The 24,701-nt window shown below is 54.9% G+C and overlaps 2 protein-coding genes, 1 long non-coding RNA gene and 1 other non-coding gene across 6 annotated transcripts; 1 reads left to right on the forward strand and 3 right to left on the reverse strand.

The window, feature by feature from the left end:
• Nucleotides 1-984: 984 nt before the first annotated feature.
• Fosb (FosB proto-oncogene, AP-1 transcription factor subunit) lies at nucleotides 985-6,358 on the forward strand. Of its 3 annotated transcripts, XM_055615413.1 has the most exons (5): nucleotides 985-1,682; nucleotides 3,546-3,866; nucleotides 4,264-4,371; nucleotides 5,596-5,751; nucleotides 5,892-5,946. In XM_055615413.1, the coding sequence occupies exons 1-5, from the start codon at nucleotides 1,557-1,559 to the stop codon at nucleotides 5,892-5,894; spliced, it is 714 nt and encodes a 237-aa protein (XP_055471388.1). In that variant the 5' UTR covers nucleotides 985-1,556; the 3' UTR covers nucleotides 5,895-5,946. The 3 variants fall into 3 exon arrangements, with proteins under 3 accessions (XP_055471388.1, XP_055471386.1, XP_055471387.1); XM_055615411.1 differs by having other exon boundaries at nucleotides 5,596-6,358; XM_055615412.1 differs by having other exon boundaries at nucleotides 3,663-3,866; nucleotides 5,596-6,358.
• On the reverse strand, nucleotides 5,018-6,041 carry LOC129682845 (uncharacterized). The gene is made up of 2 exons (XR_008721060.1): nucleotides 5,964-6,041; nucleotides 5,018-5,649 (listed from the first exon to the last, which is right to left on the reverse strand). It is a non-coding gene; the product is annotated as an uncharacterized LOC129682845 (long non-coding RNA).
• Nucleotides 6,359-8,758: 2,400 nt separating the features above from the next.
• Nucleotides 8,759-8,845, reverse strand: Trnastop-uca (transfer RNA opal suppressor (anticodon UCA)). Its single transcript has one exon. It is a non-coding gene; the product is annotated as a tRNA-Sec (tRNA).
• Nucleotides 8,846-12,715: 3,870 nt separating this feature from the next.
• On the reverse strand, nucleotides 12,716-23,572 carry Rtn2 (reticulon 2). The gene is made up of 10 exons (XM_055615680.1): nucleotides 23,417-23,572; nucleotides 20,207-20,251; nucleotides 19,660-20,130; nucleotides 19,306-19,566; nucleotides 15,441-15,648; nucleotides 15,017-15,155; nucleotides 14,843-14,912; nucleotides 14,657-14,703; nucleotides 13,783-13,841; nucleotides 12,716-13,553 (listed from the first exon to the last, which is right to left on the reverse strand). Exons 1-10 carry the CDS (start codon nucleotides 23,448-23,450, stop codon nucleotides 13,472-13,474), a joined length of 1,416 nt encoding a protein of 471 aa, XP_055471655.1. The 5' UTR covers nucleotides 23,451-23,572; the 3' UTR covers nucleotides 12,716-13,471.
• Nucleotides 23,573-24,701: the final 1,129 nt, after the last annotated feature.

Genomic DNA, 24,701 nt, shown 5'->3' on the forward strand with positions numbered 1-24,701 from the left:
ATCCTTTGCTTAGCTGTGAACACTTAAAATTTAGCTCAAGGAGGGAAGCACATTTTTCCTTTTTTCTTTTCTTTTTTTTTTTTTTTTTAATATGAAGGAGAATATTGGATGGATGTGGAGAGATAGAAAAGAAAAGAATAGAGAGAGACATGGTGGAGGGTCCCCAGGAAAGAAAGAGAGGAGAGAGCAAGAGAAGAAAGTGGGAGAGGAAGGTAAGAGAGAGCAGGAAGCACATTTTTCAAGCTCAGCGAGTCAGGAATAATCTGGGACAAAGCTAGTGGGATGGACTCCATCCTTACCTCTGTCTACACCTGGGATCCTCACAATCCCTCCAACCTGCCTGAGCCTCAGTTTCCCCTCCTAGGCTGACTACAACCACCTCACTAGGATCTGCGTTGGGGACCTGCTCTCTTCCACCAGTCGGGGCGCTGCACCGGCTTGGGGAGGATGGGGTCCCAGGAGTAAGCAGGCCTGGGCACCTGGGGTTACACCTTTCCCAGCCGGGGTCGGCGGGGGCCTTCCCGGGGAGTTCAGGCGCCAGTCAATCTCAGCCCCCGGAGCGGCGTGGCACTGCGCAGGCGCGGGCGGGTTCCGCACAGCGCAGCGGCGGCGGGCGCGCGCCGGAGCGAGGGATTCCCTCTGACGTCATTGCTAGGATACCAAACAAACACTCGGCCGCGCCGGCCGAGCTCCTTATATGGCTAATTGCGTCACAGGAACTCCGGGGAGGGCGCGGCGGGATCCCCTCCCGTGGAGCCCCTCAGAATGCAGCCTTGGAGACCCCCTGGATCCCCCGGGTCACCCTATGGTCAAGTGGCCAGTGCACGAGGCCCTAGGGGTCGCCGCATGGGGTTCGGGCGGCAAACGAGGAGTGTTCGGGAGGTTTGTGCATGGAGCGGAGGGTGACGCAAGCAGGGGGGCGGGTCCCGGACGCATAAATTCAGCCCCGCGGCTCCCGGCTTCATTCATAAGACTGGAGCGGTTACGCCGGGTACACGCGGAGCCGGAGCTTGCGGGACTGGACTACTGCTGACTCTTCTTCTTCTTGGCGGCGGTGAAATTTTTACATAGATATAGCTATACATTTAAACCGGAGAGAAAGTTTTGTGGGTTTCTTTTTTGCAAGAGTCCTTCTAGATCGTTCTTCCGTCTCGTCCTGAGGACAGACTTACTTTCTGTGGGCTTCTGGATCGCGCCCCTCTGCCATCCTTCCTTCAGCTCGTGGGACGCCCGGAAAGGATTGGAACCGGATCCGAAGCGCGCACTGAGCGGCGGGTCTCTGGGCGGGGAGCGATCCCCGCGTCGCCCCCCGTGAAACCGACGCAGGTTGGACTTTCAGGAGGCACAGCGGCGGCCCGAAGGGGACCTGGGCGCTCGCAGAGGGTCCTCGCATCGAAACCTGCGCAGCTCTCTGAGCCGGAGCTGAGCTTCCCCGCGCAGCGCACTTCGGGGACGTGTCCGGTGCACTCCGGACTTATAGCTCCTTCCACTCGGCCATAGCCTTGGCTTCCCGGCGACCTCAGCGTGGTCACAGGGGCCCCCCTGTGCCCAGGGAAATGTTTCAAGCTTTCCCCGGAGACTACGACTCCGGCTCCCGGTGTAGCTCGTCGCCCTCCGCCGAGTCTCAGTACCTGTCTTCGGTGGACTCCTTCGGCAGCCCGCCCACCGCCGCCGCCTCCCAGGTAAGTTCTCGAGGGCAAAGATGCTATTGGTGGTCGTGGAACAAAACGATTTCTTTAGGTCTAAAGTGTGGGTTGAGCATCCTCTCAAATAGAGAAGCGCCGAAACCAAAACAAAACAGGATCTGAGAAAGCAAGAGGCTCGGTGTGCACTTTGGGTTTTGTTGTTTGCAAACTGCAAAGAGTGGCGAGATTTTTGCAACGGGTTGTGTGCGCGGAGCGCGGGAATGGAATGCAGTTGGGCAACCGCTGGCGATGCCCTGTGCAAAGTATCCGCGGTGGTTAGCAGAAGCGGAGAACTTTGAGCTGAGCTCCGGCTCCCTAATCCAGGGCTAAGCGAGTGTGGGGCGGGGAGAAGCCCAGAGAAGCTTCCAGGAGCCTCCTCCCCTTCCCTTCTCCTTCCAAGCGCCGACTGCAGGGCCGCGCTAGCCCTCCGCCCGGCTGGAGTTCGAGCCTCGAACCCCGGTCACGCAGCCTCCGCCTCCTGCGCGGAGACGTAACGGGGGACCCGTGCGTAAGGGCTGACGCGCTGGAATCCTCCGTCTGACGCGGGGCACGCACGGCGCGTAGCGCCCCCTCCGCCCGCCCCGCCCCTGACGTCCCGGGCACGTTCTATTTTGGAACGCCGAGGCCACGTTACTAAGGGAGGAGGCAGCGCGGCTTTCTGATTGGCTGCCGCGGAGCGGGCTCTGGCTAATCAACGTCCTCTTCCTATTTGTAGAGCGCAGCTCCCTTCCCAGCTTTTTGTGGTTCTTCTGTGCTCGCGTCTCCGAGGGGCAGAGCTAGGGGGTTCTTGTCGCGATCGGGCGACTCTGGGCCACGCCATGGGTTTCCGTGGGCCTTGTGGGGACTCGGTCCCTCTGCTGTCAGAAGCGAGAGGCTTCTGGCCGAGTGCTAGCGCCCCCAAGGGGAACCGGGAGGCCGTCACCCCCTCTCCAGGCACGCTCACAAGCGCTCTCTGCGCTCCGGACACCCGGTCCAATCGGGGTGTTCAAACACTGGAAGGGCCGGCCCGCGCGGAGGTAGCCAGGTGGTCTCTAAAAGGTCCGCCTTCCCTACGTTCCCAGGGCCCCGATTGGCCAGGGATTCAGCCCTGCCCTCGCCACGCCCCCTAGAGTAGTTAAGCCTCTAGGATTCCACTTGCGGGAAGGGGCGGGGGTGATGGACGCTTATTGGGTTTGGGGACGCAGAGCCTGAATCACCCCCATCCCCTGCAAAACAGTTTGAGGGATCCTCGCTCTCACTTTTCTCTACCCGTCAGTCCACGAAACCTGTCACTTGGTCTCACTGGGGAAGAGACTGATACTCGGAAGGGACGCTCTCAACTCTTAGGCCGGTCCCCCAAACACCATTGGAGCTGGGATCTCCGCCCCTGCGGGAGCCCTCATACAGTGCGGGGTGTGTTTGTGTGTGGAGTGGAGAGAAAGGCTTGGGCTAAGGCCTTTCTCTCTCCCTCCCTCTGCGGTGGGGGTGGGGTGTTGTGACTGTGTGTGTGTGTCTGAGTGTGTGTGGCTCCATCCACGGAGGTTCTGTCATCAGGCTCTGTCCAGCCTCCTCTCTACCCCCCCACACACCTAAGAGTCACCAACCCGGGGTGTGATTCACCACCCGCTGGAACCGTGCAACCTTTCCCCGAGGAAGAAGGAGGAGGTAGAAGGCAGTTGAGCAGAATCCTCTCATTAACCACTGCGTCACGGTGTAGTGGAAGGGTGGGTGTTGTGGCTTTTTGCCTGTGACACACACATCCACACCCGCTCACCCTGTGCTCACTCACAGGGGTCGGTGTGTGTTATGTGTGTTGGGCGTGTGTGTGTCGGTGGCTTTGTTTGTGTGTCTACGCCTGTGTGTGTATGTCTCACCCCGTAGGAGTGCGCCGGTCTCGGGGAAATGCCCGGCTCCTTCGTGCCAACGGTCACCGCAATTACAACCAGCCAGGACCTCCAGTGGCTCGTTCAACCCACCCTCATCTCTTCCATGGCCCAGTCCCAGGGACAGCCACTGGCCTCGCAACCTCCAGCTGTCGACCCTTATGACATGCCAGGAACCAGCTACTCAACCCCAGGCCTGAGTGCCTATGGCACTGGTGGGGCCAGCGGAAGTGGTGGGCCTTCAACCAGTACAACCAGCAGTGGACCCGGGCCTTCCCGCCCAGCCAGAGCCAGGCCCAGAAGACCCCGAGAAGAGACAGTAAGTATGAGGCCTCAGGAGCTGATCAGGGGGAGCCCAGGGATGTGAGCTCAGCTTACAGAGTGCCGGTTAGCATGCATGAAGGAGAGGGCCAGCACAGCATAAACCAAGACCTGTTCTGCAGACTTGCAACCCCAGCTCTCCAGAGGTGGAGGCAGGAGGATGGCTCGTTTGAGGCCAGCATGGACTGCAGGAGTTGGCCTGGGGGTGGGGGAGGTGGGAGGAGGCAACAGTAATGCAGTCACTGTAAAGCTGGGGGTCTTTTGAGGCCCCAAGATCGAAGGAACTTCATCCTCCCTTCCTTCCTGCCAGTGAGGAGTAGTTTAGGGGGAGAGGAGTTTTCTCGGGGCTGAGAGAGGGATCCCCAAATCTCACAGTCCTCATCTCTTTGACTCAGCTTACTCCGGAAGAGGAGGAGAAGCGAAGGGTTCGCAGAGAGCGGAACAAGCTGGCTGCAGCCAAGTGCAGAAACCGTCGGAGGGAGCTGACGGACCGACTGCAGGCGGTAAGGAGGGGTTCTGGGGGCTGTTCTGCCCCGTTTCTCACTGAGCCTGTGTCCTGAACCAGGGTTCCCCCTTAGGGACGAGAGTCAGTGCTGAGTGGCTTCATATGCATACTCAGACCCTTACCTGCTGACCCCCTGTTCCCCCCTTTCCCCGGCTTTCTCTCAGTCCAAGGGGACAAGATGGAGGAGATGGTTCTCTCAGTTTGTCTTGGCTAAAGACGAATTTTTGCCTCCATGCCTTTATTTTTATTTTTTTCTGAGATGGGGCTCTGCCCCCTCTCCCAACTTGATAGCCCCAAGTCCCAGCTCTGTGAGTCCCGAGATGCCATCATCTTCTGCCTCGAAACTCAATTATTTCATGCTAGTCAGTTTTTTACCTGATGCCCCAGCCACCTACAGTTCTGAGCCTGAGCCGGTGGCGCCCAGCAAACCCACTTCTTTCCTCCTTCCACCTTAGTGCGAGGCTCCCCCCTCTGCCTTTATGCCTGCAGGCCATTCTCTTGCCCCTTTAAGCCGGGGCACATCTCTGCCTTCCTGCTGGGAGGCTGAAGGAGATGGGTAACAGAACCACACTAAAAACAGCACATAACCATTGTTTACTGGCTCAACACACTTCAGTGTTTTTCTTTAAAAAAAAAAAAAAAACTTGTTTCATTTATTTATTTATTTATTTATTTATTCACCTATGTTTGAGTGTGTGCAGGTGTGCCAGAGCACACACATGGAGGTCAGAGGGCAGTTTTCAGACTTGGCTCTCTCCTTCCACCTTGTGGGTCCCGGGAATCAGCTCAGTTTGTCAGGCTTGCTGGCTTGTCGCCTGAGCCATATTGTCCCCTTCGCCCCCTTTAAGGCAGAGTGCTACTTAGTACAGGCTTCAAAGCCATAGTCCTCACCGCTGCCTTAGCCTCTGAATGCTGGGGTCAGAGCCGTTTTCACCTCCACACCGGCTTTGGAATTTTTGGCCATCAGAGACTTGCACTCTTGTCTGGCCTTTTCCCAACCATCTCTTGGTCAGATGGGGAAACTGAGGCTCCGAGTCGTGTAGCCTACCAGGAGTCCCTCTCAGGGGGCGTTCCCCTCAGTTGGGAGGGAGCTGTCCAGCCCTCCCCGCGTCCCCTCAGCAGCTAGAGTGTGTGTGGTGGTGGGTGAGCCACTTCGTGCAGCCGCTGACCAACGCCTCCTTTCTTCTGTCTCCCATGACCTGGCCCTGCTGGCCTCCATCAGGAAACGGATCAGCTAGAAGAGGAAAAGGCAGAGCTGGAGTCGGAGATAGCCGAGCTGCAGAAAGAGAAGGAACGCCTGGAGTTTGTCCTGGTGGCCCACAAACCGGGCTGCAAGATCCCCTACGAAGAGGGGCCGGGGCCAGGCCCGCTGGCGGAGGTGAGAGATTTGCCAGGGTCAACATCCGCTAAGGAAGACGGCTTCGGCTGGCTGCTGCCGCCCCCTCCACCACCGCCCCTGCCCTTCCAGACCAGCCGAGACGCACCCCCCAACCTGACGGCTTCTCTCTTTACACGCAGTGAAGTTCAAGCCCTCGGCGACCCCTTCCCCGTTGTTAGCCCTTCTTCGTACACTTCCTCGTTTGTCCTCACCTGCCCGGAGGTCTCAGCGTTCGCCGGCGCCCAACGCACCAGCGGCAGCGAGCAGCCGTCCGACCCCCTGAGCTCGCCCTCCCTTCTTGCTCTGTGAACTCTTTAAGACAAACAGAACAAACAAACCCGCAAGGAACACGGAGGAGGAGGAGGAGGAGGGGAAGGTGCAGTCAGGGGCTGTGTGTGGACCCCTTGACTCTTCTGTCTGACCGACTGCCACCTCCGCCGCCCGACACGACGGAAGCACCTCCTTTGTGTTTTGTGCTCCGGTCTCTGCGCCCCGGCCAGGCCGGAGAGCTGGTGACTCTGGGAACAGGGGGTGGAGCGGGGTGGACACCCCTTCTGCAGATAACTGTTTGTCCTTTCACTTCAACTTCTGGGGATGCACGGCTGGGGGGCTGGGGGGAGGCGACGCCCACTTTTGGCGTCTCGCGTGAGGCCGGGGGGGGGGGGAAGGGTGCTGGGTGTGGGGTGCGGGGTGGGCTTCAGGTCGAGCTGGCCTGCACCCCCAGAAAGGCCCAATGAGGAAACGCCAGCAGTCCTTCTCTCTCCCCTCCGCCCAACCACCCTCCAGGGTGCAGGGTGACCATGAGAGCGCCCGTTTGCCCTCTCGGGCCTTAGCTGATTAACCCAACATTTCCAAGAGGCCAAAACCTCCGGGACGAACTGAGCCCCCGACTGAGGGACGTCGCTGCCCGCTTTGGGAGCCCGCTACCCCCACTTCCCGCTGATTCTAAAATGTGAACCCCTATCTGACCGTCCAGCCTTTCCCTCCTGGGAAAGCCGGCTCGGGCTGGACGTTTTCCTCCTGTTGCAGAGCCCCCTCGCAGCCCGCGCCCACCCCTGCAGTGTTCCGCCCTGCCCCCGTCGCCCCGGCCGCCCTCGGCCGTCCTCGTTGGGCCTTTCTGGTTTCAGGCAGCGGGGGGCGCTGCGACGCCCGTCTTGCTGGAGCGCTTTATACTGTGAATGAGCGGCCGGACTGCGGGGTGCGCCGGGTGGGACTGACCCCCGACCCTCCAAACCCTTCCCTGGGCCTCGGGCCCCAGACTCCTCCAAGGCCTCCTTCGCCTTCCCCAGCCTAGGACGCCAACTTCTCCCGCCCTGGAGCCCCGCATCCTCTCACAGAGGTCGAGGCAAATTTCCAGAGAAGTTTTCAGGGCCGAGGCTTTGGCTCCCTTTCCCTTCATATTTGAACCCCCAAATATTTTTGGACTGGCATACTTTAACTGGGGGCTGAGTTCCCACTACCCCACTCTATCCAGTTCCTCCAGCCCCAAACAAATATGGGTCCTGGCTCCTCCCTCCAGCTTTCACCTCGTGAGAATTCCACGAGTCAGATTTCTATTTTTTAATATTGGGGAGATGGGCCCTACCGTCCCCTCCCTTTGTGCTGCATGGAATACATTCCACGCCCTGTCCTGGGTCCTCGGTTGCAATCCTAATCCCACCTCCTCCCCCAGGCTATTTATCCCTTCCCTGGTTCCCGGAAAGCACTTATATCTATTATGTATAAATAAATATATTATATATGAGTGTGTGCGTGTGTGTGCGCGTGCGTGCGTGCGTGCGTGCGAGCTTCATCGTTTGCTGTGGAGTTCGAAACTTCTGGGGATTGGAGTCCGACTTTCCGGCTGTCCCTCCCCTCACGGTCTCTTTTTGTCCTTGTTTCCCGGCCCTCTGGCTATTGGAGACGGTCCCTATATCTTTTCTCAGTCTGTTTTGCTCTAACCACTTCCAACGTGTTTTCTTTCTCACTGGCCTCGATTTGTCGTTAATCCTGGGTTTGTTGGGGACATGCATTTTTACTTTTGTGAGTAAGTGTGACAATCTGTATCTTTGAAATTTCTGAGTGGGAATGTATGATCATCAGGAGAAAGGCCTGCCGCTGCCGACCACAATTCATTGACTCCATAGCCCCCTACCCTTGCTGTATTTGTGACTTTGTGTGTATGTGTGTGTGTGTATTTTGCACCTGACCCCGGGGGTGCTGGGGCAGTCTAGCACTGAGCAGCTCCCCTCCCCCCTTGGTTCTGCACTGTCGCCAATAAAAAGCTTTAAAAAAATCTATCAGGCCAAAGTATCTTTTTCCTGGGCACCTATTCCATTGCTCCCTTTCAGCAAGACAGAGTGACAGGTACTTGTGAGGCCTCCCTGTGGTCCCAGGCTGAGTCGCCCACTGAGAAAAGTAAGGGGCAGAGAAGCGTGAGGTGCTGATCTAGCGAAAGACTTCATGGTTCAGGACACCGGAAAAGCGGGGTGTGGTGAGGCACACTTGTAATTCCAGCATTTGGGAGGTGGAGGCAAGGGGGTCAGGAGGTCAGGTAGAGGACAGATGCCAGGGGCAAAGACCTGCTCCTGAAAGGGGGGCAGGCGGTTGGTGTCCCTCAGGGAGCCCCACAGAATACCGGCCTTCGGACACGGAGTCCTGGCGTGCTCTTGAAGGACCCTCGCTCCCCCGTCAGCCCTGTGCTCCAGCAGCTGTGTGTCAAGGTCACCCTGGTCAGGGCTCCTCCTGAGGTGAGCCTGCAGGCTCGGCTCTGCTCCTGAACTCACTAAGCTCACAGCGGCCTGCGGCCGAGCTCTCCACCGCCGCCTCATGAGACCAGGGCTAACGGTGTGACCACAGCTGTCCCCTGTCACCGCGCAGAGCCAGGCCGAGCCAGGGTGGACCAGCCAGCACTCACGGCGTCAGCAAGTGTGTGACTAAATCCACAGGCGAGCAAGTGACTGGGCCAAGCAGCAGTTGACGGTAATCAGGAGGAGGAAAAGAAACCGCAAAATGGGATAGATACTCCCGCCCGAAAGGTGGAATTGAACCACTCTGTCGCTAAACAGCTACAGGTTTGAAGCCTGCACCCCAGACCACTGAGGATCATCCGGGCAGGGAAGCCTTCTTCCTACGGAGTATATAAAGACCATGGAATAGAAAAATTGTCAGTTATGGTGATTAGTTAATCGTACAAAGGAAATGCTATAATTAATTCTAATGTTTCTACTCGACTTTTCACCTCTTATAGTAACGTATTTTTCTTTGCCAAGTGTCTGGAATGGCCTTACTAACTGAAAACAAGAATCCTCATTTGCATAGCGCCTTGCATTCTGGGAAGCGACGCCTACCTCCCTAGCCGAAGAGGACCGGAATTTCTCTGCAAACCGAAAAGTCAGCTGCAGCTTTTGTCTGCCTGTTTGTTTGTTTTTAAAGGGAAAACTCCTCTTGCGGTACTTGAAAGCCCCTTCGGGGCAGAATTCGAGTTTTTCTGTGAGGGAGAGGCGCCTCGCCCTCGCGTCTAGTGGCGCGCGGCCGCAGAGCGACACCTGCTGTTCTCTTGTGGAACTGCAAGTGCGTCCCAAGGACCCAAACTTTCCACACTAGAAACCATCCCCTTCCATCCGCGCGTGTTTGGGCCAGGGAAACTGAGGCACAGACACGGATAGCATCGCAGTCGAGTCCTGCAGCCCAGCTCCCTGGGGGAAATGAAGCCTGCACCATCATTATTATTATGTAATTACCAACATTGGTTTTGTTGTTGTTTTTTGGGGGGCCGGGGCCGGCTCTAACTCTGTAGCCTTGGCTGTCTTGAAGTTCATTATGCAGCCGGGGTTTGTCTGGACTTTGAAGCGAGCTCCCTGCCTCGGCCTCCCAAGTGCTGGGAGTTTAAACCATCACTTACACGGAAGCTGAAACACCGAGGTTCTCTCCCCGGTTTCCAGAGCCCTCACTTCTGCCCCGTGACCCCCCCACCCCACCCTGCTGGTCCTCCCGGACCACGTGGCCCCTCACCCTGGTCTCAAACGCCCCCACCCCGTAAGGCCCCCCTGCCCTGACCCCGGTTTAAACGGCAGTAAGCTGTCGCTGCCTCCCCCGCCACACGCAGCCGAGCCCCCGCTGGCTTTTCGCTCACTGTCTGACTGCTTAGACGAATAGATGCTGTCGCAATCTTTCACGGAGCCCCAGTTTCTCCCTCGGGCAGCGGCTCTCAGCCTTCCTCACTCTGCCACCCTTTACCCAGCTCCTCACGTTGTGGTGACCCCCAACCAGAAGACGATTTTCGTCGGTCCTTCACAGCTGGGATCTCGCTGATGCTAGGAAGCGTGAGGTAAAATATCTTAGACGACCCCTGCGGAAGTGTCATTCCACCCCTAAAAGGGTCGCGACCGAAAGCGCCCGATGAACCGCTGCCCTGGAGGAATCACGGTAGGTCGGCTCCCTGGACGGCCACTTGGGGGCGCTCGATGTCGGCTACCTCAGGGCTCAAACTGTCAGGATGCTGGGCTAGGCCTGGGGGCTTTAGGGTTCTTGGAGCCATTATTCACCAGCCATTATCCCCTCATCTCGATTCTTTGATGTAAACACTCTGTCTTAGGAAAGATGTTACCGAAGGCATCTCTAGAAAGCATAAAGTAAACTTTAAAAAACTGTGTATTCTTGTCGGTGCCTGGGGAAAAAATGACTTGCAGTTCCCTCCTGTGGGTTGGGGGATAACCTTTACCCTTTGGGCCACCTTGTCATTTCTGTGTGCATCTACGTATGGTCCTGGGGATGTGACCTATGACCTCTCCTTTGCTAAACAAGGGCAAAACAAAAACCAGAAAGCCCACACCAAAACAACAGCAGTAAATTAAATTTAAAATTAGAATAGCTGGACAAGAGATACAGATATTGCTGTTTTGGAGGAGTATTTTTGCTTGTTGGTTTGTTTGTTCTTGTTTTGTTTTGTCTTTGGCGTGGTCTTGCTACGTAGCCTTGGGTGGCCTGGGGCGCACTACCTAGACCAGGCTGGCCTCTGACTCGCAGAGGTCTGCCTCCTTCTGCCTCCTGGATTCAGAGGACAACTTTGGGGAGTTTGTTCTCGCTGTCCATCTTGTGGATTCCCAGGGATTGAACCCAGGTCATCAGGCTTGGCTGCAAGTTCCTTCACCGCCTCAGCCATCACCCAGGCCCTCTCCATTTCATCAGCTCGCTGCTGCACTGCGCAGCATTCCCACTGTGCAGACTCTGTCTATAACTCCTACTTGGCACTTCCACATCTACTGCCTACAATGATATGTCCAGCAAGAGGCAAGGGATGAACTAACGAATCTTAACATTTTTGTGTTGTCTTTGCTGTAATCTATTTCTGACGAGCAGTGCTGGCTTGTTTCCAAGGTGGCAAGCAACATTTCTTTATAAAAGTTACTTTATAAAGTAATATTTCTTTATAAAAGATTTTTTTTCCTTTTTTATTCTTCTACTTATTTATTGTGCTGAGGATGGAATTCAGGGCCCTTTGCAAGCTAAGTCTTTACCACTGAGCCACACCCCAGCCCCTCACTGGGGGTTTCTAGGCAGGGGCTCCACCACTGAGTTGCATACTTAGCCTTTGGTCTTTTGAGTCTTGCTACAGCTCAATTTTGCTTTGAACTATGTAGCTTGCCTGGGACGCAGTGCTGGGATTACAAGTGTGTACTATCCTGTCTGGCTTCCCATTGCTTTTTTTTTTTTTTTTCTGTGTCAGGCATGTCTGGGTATTAACCCCAGGGCCTTATATATGCTCTTCCACTGAACTACATGGATCTCACAAGGGAATGACTGACATTTGGGAAAAAATATCATTATCGTAACAATGTTAGAAGTTTCTAAAACTGAGCATTTCTGCTGGGTCACCCTTGGAAAATGTACTTTTTGTATTCTTATTATGTGTATGTGTGTACACAGAACATAGCACAATGTGGAGGTCAGAGGACAACATCATGGGGACAGGATTTCTGTTTTGTCTTTTGTTTTTGTATTTTGTTGTTTCTGGAAACAGAGTTTCTCTGTGTAGCCTTGGTGTCCTGCACTCACTTGGTACACCAGGTTGGCCTTGAATCCACCTGCCTCTGTCTCTCTGAGTGCTGGCACTAAAGACACCTGCCACTGCACCTGGCTTCATAGTGACAATTTTGTCTTCCAATTTTATTGCCTTTATTTAGTTAGTATTTTTGAGACAAGGTTTCTCTGTTTTGCCTTGGCTGTCCTGGACTCGATTTGTAGACCAGGCTGGCCTTAAACTCACATAGATTCGCCTGCCTCAGTGCTGAGTGCTGGGATTACAGACATGTGCCAACATAGTTCCTTCCTTCCTTCCTCTCTCTCTTCCTTTCTTTCCCTTCCTCTCTTCTTGTCATTATTTATCTTACGTGTTTTGTCTGCATGTTATGCACCAAAGCACATGCAGTTCCTGCAGAGGCCAGAAGAGGACGTGGCATCCCCTGAGACTGGAGTCAGTGATGGCTGTGAACCACTTGTGGGTGCTGGACCTCTGGAAGGAGAGCCATTCCCCAGGCCTGCATTCCTCTACCCTTACATAGGCCTAGATCCAGCCTTTTACCGCCAAGCCTGTGGAGCAATGCTTTGACCTGCTGAGCTCTCTCACTGATCTTAAAGCTTTTTCCTCTTTTTATTTTTTTGGAGACAGGGTTTCCTTGTGTGGCCTTGTAGCCTTGGCTGTCCTGGGCTGGATTTGTAGACCAGGCTGCCCTCGAACTGACAGAGATCTGCCTGCCTCTGCCTCTCAAGTGTTAGGATTACAGGCCTGTGCCACTGCACCCAGCTTTCCTTTCCTTTTTGAGACAGGGTCTGATTATATAGACCAGGTTGACCTTGAACACACAGAGATCCACTTCCCTCTGTCATGCCTGGCTTTTTAAATGCATGTATGAGTGTGCAGGGTTCCCAGAGGTGTCACTCAGGCCATCAGCATAGAGGTAGGTCTTTTCGCCAGCCTCAAGAATTTATTTTCTTACTTTTTGGGGGAAGTTATTAAGGCGACACTTATGTTTATTATGGGTGTATTCAGATATGCAATGGAACACATGCGGAACTGACAGACGAGGGGTCGGTTCTCTTTCTACTGTGGGGGATTCAAGTGATCCAACTCAGATTATCACGTCCTTTCCCAGATGAGCCATATTGCATTCCTCCAACCATTTCTTTTTGTTATTGTTTTGAGACATAGCCCTGGCTGTCTTGAAACTCACCGCGTAGACCATTCACCTGCCTGTCTGAGTGCTGGATTTTAAGGATTGCGCTACTACTAGTGTTGTGTTTTTAAAAATTCTTTTCGGTGTAGGAAGGTGTAAGTGGAGGGGCTTTAAAGCACAGAAAGCCGTGGATTTTCCACAGGAGTCTTTATTACTGTGGAAATCCAAGCTCAGGGCTCGCCTGGGCCCCATGCAAAGCCCCAGCATAGGGGTTGGTGGGCTCAGAGACACCAACCCCTCACGGCGCCTCCAGCGGCGGGTCACGGAAGTGCAGAGCAGCGTCCTGACTATCCAACTACAAGTCCCAGCAGGCTCCGCGGCCATGGCGCATGGCCTTTCCTGGACTCTTAGAGCAGAGCCTCTTAGGAAATGTAGTCCGGGTCACTCAGGCACTTCCCACTGGGAAACGGCTCGGCCGAGTGAGAGAGGGAGTGGATGCACGGGAAATGAAGGGGAAAAGGGCTGCTGGGGTGTGGCCTGGCGTCCCTCGGGCAGAGACACCCCTCTCATTCGGCTTTGGCTTTGGATCCGGAGACCACAGATGCTGCTTGGGCTAGGGTTCCGGTCCCCGGGATCTTAGCTCGGATCCTGAGGGAACAAAGTGAGGGCCATGAGGTGTGACAAAAGATGGAGGAGGTGCGGAAGCTAGCCCCTGTCCTCCATCTAATGACCTGTTTTGAGAAGGAGCCAATGTGCCCTAGGAGATTTGCGGATGGGGAATGTAAGTGGGGTTAGGGGAGGAACAACAACAAATATCCCAGGCTCCGCCCCCTCCCTACACCCTACTCCCCACTCCATCATCTTCTCATCAACTTACTTAGCTTTGATGTGGCTCAACTGATTGGTCACCAACCCCACATACTGGTCGATCTGGGCCTGGGGAGACCAAAGAGGCAGAGAGGGAATTGCCAAGGGGTTCTGGGTAACTGATGTAGGGCAGTGCCTCTGGCGATCACATCCTCAACCTGGAGCCCACCGCTCCAGTTTCAGCTGTGAGAACCATAACCCGCATTTGTGCCTTTGTTGTTTTGAGACAGGGTCTCATGTAGCCCAGGCTGGCTTCGAACTATTTCTAACTCCCAAGTGCTGGGATTACAGCTACACGTGCTACTCGCTGCTAGGGATCGAATGTGCACTTTCATGCACGCTAGGCAGGGGCTGTATTAACTGAGCGGCATCTTCAGCCTGCCCTTCAATGTTTTAGACAGGGCTTTGCTACATAGCCCTAGCTGGCCTGGAACGTCCAGGGATCCTCCTGCCTCAGCCTCCTGACTTCTCCGACTGTTAACGCAACACCCACAGATCTCAGAACTGAGATTCCAGCGGCAGGGTCAGCAGCTTGGGCCATGCTCTGAGTTGGAGTGATAGTTTAATAGGAATTTTAACCCACTTTACTTTTTTGGTGGCACGGGCAGTGAACCTTCCACAGTCTAGACCCTTTTGCATGTGAAATCTTTTACCTCCTTTCTTGAGCCGTGAGCCATGCCCCCAAGCCCCTCGCTGGTAGCGTCTAGGCAGGTGGTTTAGAACTCATACCATCCTCCCGCCTCACTCTCCAGAGTGTTGGGGGGCAGCAGAGCTCTTGAGTCTGTCTGGGATGTAATGCCCATGGTCCCGGGCTACAGAAGGGAGGCAGTCACACTACCCATTTTCGGCTTCTCTGTGGACAATGGAGAGCTTGCCGTACTCACCTGATGTTGTCTGTATAGAAGAGGGACAGTGAACAGAGCAACCACTCCTACAGAGAGAGAGTGAGAGAGAGATCAGGCTCTCCTAGCAGAGGGACAGCCGAGCTGCTTGTGGGACCCTCATCAGACCTCAACAACCCACTTCCCCCCAGGCCACACCCCCACCCCAGCTCAGCCTTCCCAGCTTACCCAGGATGACAAGAGTCAAGCCGTTGAAGATGGCTCCCACGAAGGTCAAGATGTAGAAGAGAAGGGCAAGCTGTGGGGTGAGGCTCAGCATCAGAAAGACCTACAGGCTGTGTCCCAACCTCACCATGGGCACAGAAGAAAGAGTTGGGAGTCCCGGGGCAGCTTTGGGGGTACCTTGAGAGAATCCACCAGGTCTTCTACCAGGAAGAAATGCCGCAGCTGTGTGACTGTGGAGACCACGTGGGAGGCGATCTGCTGGGACAAACGTTCTGTCTGCTCCCGGGTCAGGGTCAGGTCCATGTCCAGGTAGGCCCTGATGGGATGGATGAAGGAGTGTACTGTGACTCAGTATGTGGGTGAGGCTTAGACTTGGCCAGGGGGCTTTAACAAGGGTGAGAACGGACCATTTAGTTACAGACTAGAGTTAGGACTGAGGATTCTTGTAGAAAGGGTTAGGGTCAAATTTATGATTAGGAATCAAGGATTCATGGGGGACCAAGTTCATGATCAGAATGAAAAAGGATGAGTGTGGGCAGCGTATGAGTTGGGGTCAAGCATCGAGTCGGGTGGTCAGCTGGGTTGGGCCGGGAGTTCTCACTGGAAAGGGTTGGCGCCATCGCCCCGGTGCACGGCCTGCAGCACTTTGCGGTAAACCCTGAGAGAGATGGTGGCACAGAGACCCAGCAGGGCCAGGTGCGCAGCCACAGACACGATGCTAAAGTGCAGGAGGCAGAGGAGAGAGGCCATGAGGCCTGTGAAGATGGCTCCTGACGTCCTGGTGTCCTTCCAGTACAGCAAGTCTGCCACTGTGGAGAAAAAGGCAATGCTGGGGCCTGGGGCTGCCTGCGCTGACTCCCTTTTTTGGTTTGTTTTGAAGAGACAAGGTCTCACTGTGGAGCTAAGGCTGACTCCATCCTCCACAGGCCTGGCTGGTCTTGAACTCATTATTCTAATTCATTCTTTCCTCTTTAGACTGGGTCTCACTCTGTAGGCCAGGCTGGCCTCAAATTCAAGGCAGTCCTCCTGCTGCCAGCTCCTGGGTGCTAAAGATCAAACTTACAGCTTAGTGCTCTTCCAACCAAGCCACACCCCTGACCGGTATTTCTGTCTTATTTATTTGTTTGTTTATTTTATTTATTTATATCCACGACTGGTCCTATCTATCTATCTATCTATCAATCATCTATCTGTCTGTCTGTCTATCTATCTATCCATCTATCCATCAGAGACAGGGTCTCACAATATAGTTCTAGCTGTTATGGAACGTGCTGTGTAGACCTGGCTGGCCTTGAACTCATGAGATTCACTTGCCTCTGCCTCTGGAGCGCTGAAATTAAAGCTGTGTGGCACCATGCTTGGCTGGGTTAAAGGACCACCCAACACTCAACTGTGGCTATGAGTTTCTTCATTTTATTCAGTCTGAACCGAACATGAGGGTCATTCATTTTGTATCTCTCCTTGCCATATCAGCGTGACAAGCGGCTGTTTTCCACGAATATTCTCACCTCTGCATGTGTCTATTTCTGAAATATACTCCAGGGTTGGAAATCACTAAGGTGAGCCTGTACACTGTTCTTCAACAGTGTAAATTTTGTCAGGTTGCTCATAAGGAAAACTAGCATTTTTTTTGTTGTTGTCGTTGTTGTTGGTGGTGGTAAATTCATTTTCTCTGGCAGCACCTTGTCATGTAGCCTTGGCTGGCCTGGAACTTAGAGCCATCCTCCTGTTTCTGCCTCCTGGGATGACAGGGGTTGTTGGAAGGACCCTATTGTTTGAGGTTGTGATCCTCCAAGTCCAGATAGCCATTCTGAGCTCCCAGCAGGGCCTCCTGCTCTCTGCCTGACTTCATCTGGAGAGTGTCTCTAGACACAGAAGTCCCTAACCACATTTGATACATGGCCTTTGACTCAGCTCCCTGCTAGCTCTCCCCTCCCTGCACCTATAGGATAATTAGGTACTGTGTTCCCACTAGTATGATAGCAGCGCACTGTTTAATGCAAATCAAGCATCCTTGAAGTGCCTAGGTTTAACCAATTATGTACACCTATCCTTGGAGCCTCCGCCCACTCCCCAAGGGCTTTGTTCTCTGGAATCAAAGTTGAACTAGCTCCCTGAAGTGGTTCCTGGAGGGTCTGATCTTCTGAGCTCTGCACCTCATCTCCTGCCTTCCTGGGCTGGTGGGAAACAGCCTCCCCTCCCCCCTTGACCCAGGAAAGAGGAGAACCTCAAGCGGCATGCCACCAGGCCTTCAGCCCTCAACCGGGTTCAGGGCTCTCCAGTGCTCCTAAGCAGCCGCAGCCGCCAGATTCCATGTCCTTCCAGCTCTCACCCTGGCTGTCAAAACCACCGACCCAACCGGCCAGGCCCTCTGCTGCCCCCTTACTCCTAAACACACCTTATATATTTATCTCCCAGACAACACTACAGAGGAGCCCTCCTTCCCTAACGCGGGGGCCCCATCAGTCTGTCTCCCCAGACGGAGAGCAGCCGGTGGGGGAGGGGCCGGGTCGCCTGAGGCGGGGCTAAGTTTAGGCACGCTAGGGGGAGGGGGCCTTCCGCAGCTGTGCTGGCCCATCCAACCCTGAGTGACAGCCCCGTAGCCAGGACACGAGGCTGGGGGATGGGAGCCTCGCTGCTCCCGGGCCCCCAAATTCTGGCTTGAAGAGGGAACCCAATGTCCCCGCAACGTCCTCCCAAGACGCCCCCTGACACGCCGCCCCAGCCCCAGCATGCGTCTCTGTCAAGTCCAAATACCCGGGCGGAAACCGTGTCCCAGATCTCAGGGGAAAAAGGACGAATCTGAACCCTTTTGCTCACTGTTCCCGGACCCCGGTTCCAGGCCGTCCAACAAGCCCACCTTTACTCCCCATCTCGGCTCCGAGAGAGCGGCTGCGGACGCCTGGCTCCAGGGGATTTTGCCCACTAGAGAGGGACCCGAGGGAAGGAGCAGAGGGGAAGGGCCCCTTTGCACCCAACCAATGGCTGTCCAGAGAGGTGTGGACAATTCCCAAATTGGAAGTTTGTAAATAGACAGGGAGACGTCTTTAACCAACTGTTTGCGGTTCCTGGAGGCCCAGGCTTTTTAAAAGAAAGCTGAGTCTAGTTACACAGGACCAACGGATGCAGACAAGGAAAAAGGGTATTTGTTTTGTTTTTGAGACAAGGTCTTGCTGTGAAGGGCTGGAGCTCGCAAAAATGCACCTGGCTACAAAGTGCTGCGATTAAATGTGCCTTCCTCATCCTGCCTGGCCTGCTTTCTTTGTTTGCTTGCTTTTTTTTTTTTTTTTTTTTTTTTATGTTTCTTTGCTTTGTTTTGATTTTTATTTTTTAATACAGCCACCTACCCTGGAGGAGGCAATGCAGTAACACAAAGAGAGGCTGCCGCCGGTCTCTGTGACTCTGAGGGCAGCTACACAGTGAGACACTGTCTCAACTCCCTCCCCCAACCCACAAAGGAGGTAAAAGGCAAGGGCGGACTCCCAAAAGTTGTCCTTTGAGGGGTGGGGAGGACGGCTTGCCCGGAGCACTCAGTGCTCTTGCAGAGGACCTGGGTTCAGTTCCCAGAACCCACAGGGTAGCTCCCAGCCACCCTAGCACCAGTTACAGGGGATGCAACTCCCTTTTCTCACTTCCAAAGGCACCGAGCACGCACGTGGTGCACAGACACGCATGTGGGCGAAACATTTATACGCCTAAAATAAAGTAAGTAAATCTAAAAATTAAGAAAAGTTGGTCTTTGACCTCCGGGGACTTGACATGATTTGCAAATAGTTGTATTTACACACACACACGCACACACACACACATACCTGCATACAATCATTTAAAAATTCGAGGCAGGGTCTCACTATGTATCCTGAGAGAGACTGGAAATTGCTATCTAGATCAGGCTGGCCTCGAACTCACCAAGATCCACCTGCCTCTGCCTCCCAAGTACTGAGGTTAAAGCCATGTGCCACCATGTTCAGTCTACCTAATTTAAGAAGCCCCACGGGCGTACTCAGCTTCTAGATGGAGCACTCCGAAAGAGAGAGGATTCATCCCAGCGCCCCCAGGATCCCTAATTTTGTGGGCAGGTAGGGAACCGTATAGAAGGAGCCACCGGAAGCAGGGTGTAGTGGCTGACGGCCTGATTCCAACCGAGGCCGAGGCAGGTGTGTGGGGTTCAAGGCCACCGTGGGCTACTCAGGTCTACCTTCCCTCACACTGAGAGGTGAAAGGATCGGAGGTGTTTGAGCGGTAGGGTACAAGAGGCCCTGGAGCTAGTTACCAGTGTGAAGGTGTGTTTTGGGGGACAACTCCCCAAATCAGGGAATTTTAGGGTCTCCCTTCTGCACTGTCCTTGGGCCCTGTGTCAAGCTGGTCCCGTCCCATTTTTAAGCGTAAATCTCTTGACCGTTGTCTGGCTGTGCAAGGTCCTCTGTAGCCAGGAGGAGCCAGCCCGTGGCTCTCAAACTGCTTACCTAGGAGGAGCGGTGCCAGCGTGAATTCTGACTGGTCGGTGCTGTCGAGGCTCGGTGCCGCGATTGGCTCCTGCTCCAGCGGCCGCCAGAGCTCTTCTTCCTCCTTCCGCAGAGGCTCCTCAGGCTCGGAGTTGGAATCCTGGGATCTTGGTGGGGACGGAGTATGTGCCTGGGGGGTCCCGGAGCTGGGGCTAGGGTGCGGATTCAGGACCTCAGGTTGCGAATGTAGAGACTGCGCAAGTCGGAGTTCCGGGTTGGCCTCTGGGGTCACAGAGAGAGAGGGCCGTGAGCTTTCTTCTCGGAAGTGTCCTGGCTAGCCACACGCCCTCCGCGCACGCACCTCTGAGATCTCACCTTCCCCAGCCTCGCTGGCCTCCAGTCCATCAGGCTCGTCGTTCTCCAGCGGGGTGGAGCTGCTGGTGGCCGAGTCCTCCCCGGACCCCGCACTCCGGGCGGCCCAGCCCAGCTGGTCCAGCCGCTGCCTCAGGTCCTCCAGCGGGCGCTCGGCCGGGGGCGCGGTGCCGGGGTCGCTGCGGCGCCCCGGCTCTGGGGACTGGCTTAGGCTAGGGATGCTCTCTAAGCTGTCACCCAGGCCGGGCTGTGGGGGCGGGTCCCGCGGTTCGGAGACTGAGCGTCCCTGGGGCCGGGGGCGACGGGCAACCGAGTCCCTGCGGCCCCCAGAGCCCACCGCGCCATCGAAGGCGATGTAGGAAAAGGTCAGCTCCCTGGGGGTGCCCCAGTCCTGCGACGTGGTCTCCTCGTCGTCGTCCTCTGAGAATTCCCGGGCTGTCTGCAGTTCCCGAAAATCCGAGTCGTCGTTCCCTCCTGCGGTGAGAGAAGGGTTCTCAGCCGCTGACGCGCCCAGCAGTGAGATCCCTTCACAGCCTCCCATTCCCCTTACCTTCCGTGGAGTCAGGGGTGGAAGAGGCTGTGGATGGAGCTTCTTCTGCAATGGAAGGAAGATTATAGAACCTAGAGACTTGGACTGTCTAAATCACAGACATGAGATGCCCAGGCTCAGCAGGTGCAGGGGCATGCCAATAACCGTGCCCAGGTCAACTCTCTAAAGGTGACCTCCGCACACAGGACCTAAGGTCCACGCAGCATCTGAGCAGGCATGTGTGTGTGTGCGCGCACACACACACACACACACACGCAAACAAAAAAGCAATATACACACACACACATATATATATACACACAAAAAAGCACATTTATATATACATATATACATTTATACATACATACACACACATATGTTTTTGAGACAGGGTTTCTCTGTGTAGCTTTGGCTGTCCTGGAACTCACCCTGTAGACAAGGCTGGCCTCAAGCTCAGAGGTCTGCCTGCCTCTGCCTCCTGAACGCTCGGATTAAAGGCGTGCCCACCACGTCGGGCCTTATTAAAATGTTTTCAATCATGGAATTCTTAGACTATTTGAAAGGTGGGCCATTTTCCATTCTGTACACGGACTTCAGAACAGTAGGAACACTGGGACCATAAGCTTAGAGCTGCAGGCTTGAGGACACAGGCCTGTACTCCCTACTACTGGAGACGGAAACAGGAGGGCCACATGTTCAAGGCCTGCCTGGGCAAGTTAGCAAGATTATTTCAAAGTAAAAAGCAGAAAGAGGACCAGGATGCTTGGGCATGGCTCACTTACCAGCCAGCAGGTTGGATCTGGAGTCAGCCAGTCTAAACAAGCTCAGTGAGAGGAGGGAGGGGAAGAAGAGGAGGAGGGGGGAGGAAGAGGAGGAGGGGGGAGGGAGAGGAGGAGGGAGGGCAGGAAGAAGAGGACGCGGGGAGGAGGGAGGGGAAAAGGGAAAAAGTGAGGAGCTGGAGAGATGGCTTCCATTAAGAGCACCTGTTGCTCTTGCAGAGGACCTAGGCTGGGTTCCAAGCACCCATACGGTGGCTCACAACCACCTGTAGCCCTAGTTCTAAGGCAGTGGTTCTCAACCTGGGCATTGGGACCCCTGAGGGAAAGCCAAACAACCCTTTCACAGGGGTTTCCTAAGACCATCAGATATTTACATTATGATTCAGTAGCAAGATTACAGTTACGAAGTAGCGGCAAAGGTAGTTTTATGGTGGGGGGGGTCATCACAACGTGAGGAATTGTATTAAAGGGTCACGGCATTGCGAGGCTGAGAACCATTGTAAGGGACCACATGCCCTCTTCTGGCCTCAGAGGGCACTGCATGCATGTGCACAGACACCCATGAAGGCAAAATATCATATAAAATAAAAATAAAAAGTTAGGGGGCTGGAGAGATGGCTCAGCAGCTAAGAGCACTGGCTGCTCTACCAGAGGTCCTGAGTTCAATTCCCAGCCATGACATGGTGGTTCACAACCATCTATAATGGGATCTGATGCCCAGTTCTGGCATGCAGGGGTATATGCAAATAAGAGTTCTCATGTACATAGAATAAATAAAATTAAAAATAAATGAAATTAATTAAAGAAACAGAAGAGGAAGAGGGGAGCAGGAGGAACAGGGAAGCAGAGGCATGTTAGAGGTTCTGATCCCAAGCCAAGTATTTAGTGCTTGCTTACAAGTTCACAAAGCCCCAGGTTCAGTCCCACCACCAAATAAACAGGATGTGGTGGCGCACGCCCGTTATCCCAGCAAGGGGGAAGTAGAAGCAGGAGGATCAGCAGCTCAAGGCTAACCTCAGATCATGACATATACAGCACATGCAGTCCCAGCCCAACCTGGGCTACAGCAAACTTAATCTCTCAGCCTTCAAAGTAGGAGCCTTGGGAAGTTTCTGTCCATCCATCCATTCAGCATTCATTCACTGAGCGCACATTATGTGGCAGGCACCGTTCTAGGCCCCAGAGGGATACATTATGAACAAATTAGACCAAAGTCCTGACTTCATCAAGTTACATCCTGTGGAAGAGTCCATCAAACATGGAGTCAAACAAGGTAAGGGAAATGGACTGCCACTTGACACAGGGTCGTCTTCAAGGCTTTTCCAATGGCGTCAGACCTCAGACCTGAAGGGAGTGAGTGGTCACGCAGATGCCCAGGGAGAAGCCTTCCAGACAGAGGTGAAAGTCTGTGCAAAGCCCCTGGGATAGGCACTGTGATTAGAAGAGGAACAACAGACAGGGGGTGTGAAGAAGCGAGTGGAGGAGAGTGACGTGACGACAGTTGGGACAGACTATAGTCGGGGACAACAGAGGTGCAGCTGGGGACAGGCCTTCAGGGTCTCCCCCTGGGATTCCAGTTAAAGACAAGATCTTTGGCTGCTGGGAGGAAGGGGGTGAAACTAAAAATGTCCAAATCACAGATTCTCAGAACTTGGGCATCTGGATACCCAAGACATGCGAGTGCCGAGATCTGCTAGCGTCGGCATCCCCAGCTGTCAGAGCCACCCTGTGTAGGATGCAGGCTTGGGAAACACGGACTGCGGGGCCGGCGGCTCAGAGTTGAGCGGGATCAGATGAGGGGCTTGGAACCAGGAAGACAGAACCCTGGAGCTAGCTTAAGGGCATGTGCATACAGGATCCTCGACGGCCTTGGAAAATCAAGACCAAAGCCCCTGCCCTGCCTCATCTCCTCACCTGGGCAACCAGAGGCCTGAAGGGGAGTGGGATCCTTAGCACCATGGCTGCTGAGTGGAAAAGCCCGCTAAAGACTCAGTAATCTTGGCACCAACCCAAAGGAGGCTGTTTTCTGGGGACAGGGGGTCAGACACCCAGGGTGACATTAGCAGTGCCTTTTGGGCAGGTTATGAGGGTGAGAATAAAAAATGGGTGTTGAGGGGAGTGAGCCCTTCTCTTCCATCCTGACTCAACCCGTGAGCTGCGGCCAGCACCAGGGCCGGGAACAGCTCCCCATCCTGCTCGTTCACAGACTGGGCGGGGCGACCCAGTCTCGCGCCCCGCGCGCCCCCCAGCCGGTGATCTCGATGACCCCCACCTCCACCCCACTGCACCGGCTCCTCTGGGTCAGGATGCCCCAGTTGCCGCCAAAGCGCGGGGGGGAGGGGGGATTCCTTTGTCTCCTTCCCTCGAGCCCGCGCGCGGAAGATGGAGACCCAAGGAGGACCCCACTCGGGTTTCTGCCCCCCACACCAGGCCGGAGTCTCTCCATACTCACTGCAGTGGGCGAAGACCGGCAGGACCTGCCCCATGGCCCCCCTCGGGCCTGCATCGGGACCCCCGCCCACTCCGGCCGCGCCGCCCTGGGCCTGGGGCCTCGGGCACTCATCTCCGCCGCGTCCACGACGCCGCCGCCATCCTCCCCGGCTGCTCCAGCAGCCGCCGCCGCCGCCGCCGCCGCCACCGCCGCCGCCGCCGCCGCCGCCGCCACCGCCCTTTGCTCCGCTCGGCGCGGGAGGGCGGGGCCGCGGAGAAGCAGGCACTGCAGCGCGGGGCTCGGGGGCGGGGCCTGGAGCAGTGAGGCGGGGCTTGAGGCATGGAGGGCGGAACCTCAGGCCTAAAGGGAGGAGTCTGGGCCTCGGAGGCGAGGCCTTTAGAAGAGCGGGGCGGGGCTCGAGCGTAAGGAGGCGCCGGAGAGGGTACCCAGACCGGTGTGCACCGATCTGGGAGTGTTGTAGCAGATCTAGGGATGGCCTCGAGAAAAGGATGGAACAGGAAGTTCTGGGGAGGAGTCCGAGCCTAGACTTGCAGATAGCACGGAAAAGGGGACCGGGAAAAGTACTCAAACTTGAGACTTACTTTTACACTTACTTGTTTGTGTGTGCATGGCGCATGTATGCGGATCACTTTCCTCCACCACACCTAAGAATAAGGGAGCTTATTCTCACAGTCCTCAAATTAGGCTCCTTGGGAAGTTTCGGTTCACTCACTCTGTCAACATTCATTCACTGACCACCTGTGGTGAGACAGGCAACGCTCTAGGTCCCAGAGGCATGTGCTATAAACAAATTAGATGAAACTCCCATTCTGCCCTCACTCTACTGTGGCCAGCACCAGGTCCTGGGGTTTACTGTTTCTACCAAGTGGAATTGAACTCAGGCCACCAGGCAAAGGCCTTTTACCCCATCCGGGCGTCTTTCCCACCTCAAAGCACTGAACACCTTTGAGGCAACAGAGAAAAGCTCAGACATGGGTGCAGTTGAGGCTATCAAATGATGTAACAGATACGATCTGGAGACAACAGGAAGGACAAGAGAGAGGAAGGTGGAGTGGTAAAATGACCATGATGGGGAGAAAGGGCAGCTTTGGTTCTTAAGGTGTTATTTCCATAGTCAGGTATTTTGTTTTGTTTGAGATGGGGTTTATGCAGCCTATGATGGTTTTGAACTCCGGCTACTCTTCTCAAATGCTGGATTAAAGGCCAGTAACACTATGTCTGGCTTGGAGGCCACCTTTGACTAGGAAGATCTGGTGTTCAAGGCCAGCCTCAGCCACATTAGTTC

This window comes from Psammomys obesus, unplaced genomic scaffold, assembly GCF_907164565.1.
Source record: "Psammomys obesus unplaced genomic scaffold, mPsaObe1.curated_primary_1811, whole genome shotgun sequence".
Lineage (NCBI taxonomy): Eukaryota > Metazoa > Chordata > Mammalia > Rodentia > Muridae > Psammomys > Psammomys obesus.